The sequence below is a fragment of the Papaver somniferum genome, chromosome 11 (genome assembly GCF_003573695.1).
Source record: "Papaver somniferum cultivar HN1 chromosome 11, ASM357369v1, whole genome shotgun sequence".
NCBI lineage: Eukaryota > Viridiplantae > Streptophyta > Magnoliopsida > Ranunculales > Papaveraceae > Papaver > Papaver somniferum.
The window spans coordinates 53,728,736-53,733,825 of record NC_039368.1 but is presented as its reverse complement, the minus strand read 5'-3'; the positions used below and the strand labels follow the sequence as shown (position 1 = coordinate 53,733,825).

At 36.3% G+C, this 5,090-nt stretch overlaps 1 protein-coding gene across 1 annotated transcript; it reads left to right on the top strand.

Annotated features, from left to right (window-relative positions):
• The first annotated feature begins 1,144 nt into the window (after window positions 1–1,144).
• LOC113324426 lies at window positions 1,145–4,666 on the top strand. The gene is made up of 7 exons (XM_026572743.1): window positions 1,145–1,174; window positions 1,831–2,511; window positions 2,606–2,915; window positions 3,007–3,077; window positions 3,120–3,317; window positions 3,442–3,590; window positions 3,802–4,666. The coding sequence occupies exons 1-7, from the start codon at window positions 1,145–1,147 to the stop codon at window positions 4,664–4,666; spliced, it is 2,304 nt and encodes a 767-aa protein (XP_026428528.1).
• Window positions 4,667–5,090: the final 424 nt, after the last annotated feature.

Sequence of the window (5,090 nt, the reverse complement as noted above, 5' to 3'; positions counted from 1 at the left end):
GCTGATCACCTCTTTCGGAAGTTAAATCTAGGTCACTTTAGAGGAGGAGAAGAGGTAGGGTTGGTGGTGGGGTAGGAGGAGAACCACAATGAATTATGTTTAGGAAGGAAAATCATACCCAATTATGGTTTAAAATATAGTTTGATGACATCACAAATTTCTAAATGTTAAATATTGGTGCTGCCATATCATAATTGATTTGGCAGTGCTAGATCAAAAAAAATTCCAGAAAATAGGCATGGCCAAAATCTCTCCTAAATAGGTGAGATTTTTGGAGACTTTGAAATTTGACATATTTTTTAATAAGCATCATATTCACATACAAGTCTTCTTTTTATTTATTTGATATTTTACAATGGTCTATCAGCTAGATTCTAGTTGTTTTATATTCATTGTATACTCATTCTCTTTCATTTATGTCGCATGACATAAAAAAAACGAAGAAAAATAGGAAAAGAAAACACGGATGGAGTGATACATATACATAAGATAAGACAATTGACAATCGACGTGTTTTTTATGGTTTATTCATGGTACTTTTGTTAACATTGTTGCATAAGAAAAAAGTTGGTAAAATATTTTGAATTTTTGATTAGATATCCTGCAATTTTTGTCTCTACAAATCATAAAAACTCTCTAAGAATATACTAAATTTGTATATATAAGTCACAAAGACTCTTTGTGATACTCTCATAAAATCGCTAGAAATCTCTATATTTTCAGAGAATCTCCAAGAACCGCTCAAATAAATAAAAAAACTATAAAAGTTTATAGAATTCTTATTTGACTACCTCTCTGTTAGACTCTTGGTCCCCTAATCAACATCCTAATTTTCAAAAATATTAACCGTTTGCAGGGTTGTATTGAATTAGGAATTATATGGAGATTGCCAAAATTTCCATGGTATTCAATTTAGATTTATTTGGATTCCTTAAGTTTCTGAGGTATTTAATTCCATGGATAGTATGTAGATGACTAAATATAATTGTTAGAGCAATGCTCGGTTTAACCCATAAGTTTTTATATCTCAAGCTTGTTGTTAATGTTAAAACTATATCTTAATATATAGTCTACTAAGTCAAGTATCGAACTAGGTTAGAATTTGTAGTTGAGTATCAGGGATACCCTTGAAGACTGAAGATCGATGAAGACATTAGGAGAATTTCTCAATCAGGTATGTGAAGACTGAACCATTTTATTTACTCACTGTCTTTGTTGGAGCACTGCTCGGTCGAACTCGCAAGCGTTGCTATCTGAAGCTTGTTTGTCAAGTTCATATACTTGATTTCTAGTATACTTGTAGCCGTTAGAGCACTGCTGGGTCGAACTCGTAAGCGTTTCTATCTCATGCTTGTTTGTCAAGTTTAGTTTCCAAAACTATATGTCATAGTCCTTTAGCTTAGTGATGCATATTGTGGTCTGCCCTTATCATTTAAGTGTGTGCTCTTATAACTTGTTAGTCATTGGTCAATTCAGTAGTTAGCATTGCCCGATCAGATAGTGACATGCGTCGACTATCTGATCGTTGTTAGTAGACCTTCATTTTCACTTCCCTTAAATGTGTAAGAACCTCTTCCTTTTTGATTAATGAAGAAATTATTTGTTGTTTAGCTTAGTAGTGTTAGCTTAGATCTAAATTCACTAACTCTTGATTTCCAAATTGTACTGAGTACAGTACATTTGGCATCAGAGCCACTCAATTTTTTTTTTCCAATGGGCGCTTCCTATCCAAAAACTATTAAGGATGTTATAGATTTGATTCAGCGACAGCAGCTGAGCTCCGAAAATCGATTTACTGCTATTGAAGACAAGATTCTTTTACAGCAATAGAAGATTGATTCGAATCAAGCATCGATTAACCAACGACTCGATGAGCTACTCGCCCGTCTTCCATCTACCTCGAAATCTGCTAAACCAAAGGATTCAGGTGGATCCATTAATGATGCTCAGATCGATAATCTTCCACTCTTTGGCTTAATTTCACCAGGAGAGACTCAATATCAACTTAATCGAGTACCCAAGCTTAATTTCCCGAGATTTAATGGCGACAATCCTCGTGGTTGGATCCAGAAATGTGAACGTTACTTTTGGTTACACAACATCGATGAGAGTCGCCGAGTAGATATTGCAGCTATCTATCTTGATGGAAAGGCCGATAAATGGTTTCTCAATTTTCAGGTTGGTCGAAATCGTGTAACTTGGTTTGAATTTACTCATGGAATTTGTATCAGATTTGAGAACCCTGTTGAAGAAAATTTTATTGGGAGTTTTAATAAGCTAGTACAGATTAACTCTGTAGAGGAATATTTTGAAGAATTTGAGTCTCTCAAAGCTCTTATGCTTGCTAACAATCCTTCCCTAAGTGAGCACTATTTTATCATCAGTTTCATCAGTGGGTTGAAGGAAGAATTACAAAATTATGTAGCTATGTTTTACCCAAAATCTCTTTCCATAGCTTTCTCCTTAGCAAGAATGGAGGAACAAAAGTGTCATTCTGTTGCTGCCAAAAATGTTAGACCTACTCTAGTTCTTTCACTAACACTAGAGCTTTCTCTACCACCACTTTTCCTCCCAAACCAATCTCCACATCATACACTACTTCCAGGTCTACCCCTACAACTCCAAAGTCGTACTCACCAACACCATTAAACCTGCATCAACTACTCCTATTATCAAACGCTTAACACAAGAGCAAATGCGCCTTCGCAGGGATAAAGGTCTTTGTTATAATTGTAATGAGATATATTCATTGGGTCATAAGTGCAAGGGTAAACATCAATTGTTCATGGTGCAAACTGAAAGTTCTGATATACAGGACATAGATGTTGAGGATGAGGTTTTCGAAGAAGCCGTAGAATCACCAGTTGATTTTGACATGGAGATTTCTCTTCATGCTCTCACTGGTACTACCACAGGTGATACTATCCGCATTCCTGGTAAAGAGACAATCTATCTCCATTCTTATTGATGCGGGTAGCACATCTAGTTTCATAGATTGTTCTCTAGCTGCTAAACTCAAATGCAAAGTGGAACACACATCTCATATGTTAGTCACAGTTGTCAATGGGGAGAAAACTGTAAGTACTGGTATTTGTTCTAAATTTCCTTGGAGTATGCAGGGTTATCAATTCTTTGAGGACTTCAGGTTACTTCCACTAGGGGGCTGTGATATGGTGCTAGGTGCTGATTGGCTTAATAAGCTAGGTGATGTTATGTTTAATTTCTCTAAGCTCAGTGTTTCTTTTGCTCATCATGGTCCTAACATTACATTGCAAAGAATTACAAATTCACCTTCCCTACTCATGATGAGTGGTTCAGTAGTTGAGAGATTTATTAAAAAAAACTACTCATGGCCTCATTGGCCATCTCTTTTCAGTCACAACTAGTCATATACCCCCTCCAACTCATGCTCCTTTATTACCTCTGTTATCTGAATATAAGGATATTTTTGATGAGCCTACTTCATTACCTCCTCATAGAACCTTGGACCACTCTATTCCATTAAAACCAGACTCTCAACCTCCAAACCAAAGGCCTTATAGATGCCCTTACATTCAAAAAGGAGTTGTGGAACAACTGGTGAAAGAAATGTTGTCTTCTGGGATCATCCAACACAGTCGCAGCCCATTTTCCTCACTAAATCTTCTTGTCAAAAACAAAGATAATACACAGAGATTTTGTGTTGATTATAGAAGACTCAACAACATCACTATTAAGGACAAGTTTCCTATTCTAATTGTAGATGAATTGTTGGATGAGCTAAAAGGATTCTATTTTTGTCTAAATTGGATTTAAGAGCAGGTTATCATCAAATTCTTCTGACCCCATGGATATCTACAAGACTGCATTTAGAACTCATCATGGCCATTATGAGTTCAAAGTCATGCCATTTGGTTTAACCAATGCACCTGCAACATTTCAAACACTTATGAATGAAGTCTTTGGTCCTTACTTGAGGAAGTTTGTTTTTGTATTCTTTGATGATATTCTGGTTTACGGTTCATCCATGTCTGAGCACATTGAGCATTTGAGAATAGTTTTTTCCTTACTCAGACAACACAAGTTATATGCTAAACTTTCAAAGTGTTGTTTTGGTCAATCGCAGTTGGATTACTTGGGCCACATTATCACTCCTGCTGGGGTTTGTGTTGATCCAGACAAAATTGTAGCAATACAAAATTGGCCAATTCCAACTTCTATCAAAGAACTGAGAGGGTTTCTGGGTTTAACAAGATATTATAGGAAATTTGTGAAGAACGATGGTGCTATTTGCAAGCCTCTTACTGATCTTTTGAGGAAAAACTCCTTCAATTGGAATGCAGTTTCCACCTCTGCATTTGAGCAACTCAAGCTGGCCATGTCCTCCACTCCAGTGCTTGCATTACCAGATTTTTCTAAGCCATTCACTGTTGAAAGTGATGCCACTGAGCATTGTCTTGGTGCTGTCTTAAGTCAAGAAGGTAAACCTATTTCATTTTTCAGTTCCCCCTTAGGGCCAAGAGCTAGAGCCTTTTCTACCTATGAAAAAGAATTTTTGGCTATAGTTAAGGCTGTACAAAAATGGAGGCATTATTTGTTGGGGATCAAATTCATCATCCAAACTGATCATCACAGCATTAGATACTTTTTGGAACAAAATATCACCACAGTTTTACAACAAAAATAGTTAATGAAATTGTTGGGTTTTGAGTATGAGATTCAATACAAGAAGGGTAAAGAGAATATAGTTGTTGATGCCTTATCTAGAATACCAGCTCCTGCTGCAACTTGCTCTGCTTTAAATATGTCTCAGCCAAATTGGGTTCAAGACTTACTTCTCAGCTATGTTGGTGATGACAAGGTACAACATCTCATTGCTCAACTACTTATTTCTGCTGACTCGGTTCCCCATTATACTTATAAATCTGAAATACTGAGATATAAAAATAGAATATATGTGGGATCTAGCAATGGGGTAAGAACTGCAATCTTGAATATTCTTCACACATCTGCTGTTGGTGGTCATTCTGGCATTCAAGCCACTTATGTCAAGGCAAAGCCCCATTTCTTTTGGCCTAAAATGAAACAAGAGATCATCTTATTTGTCAATG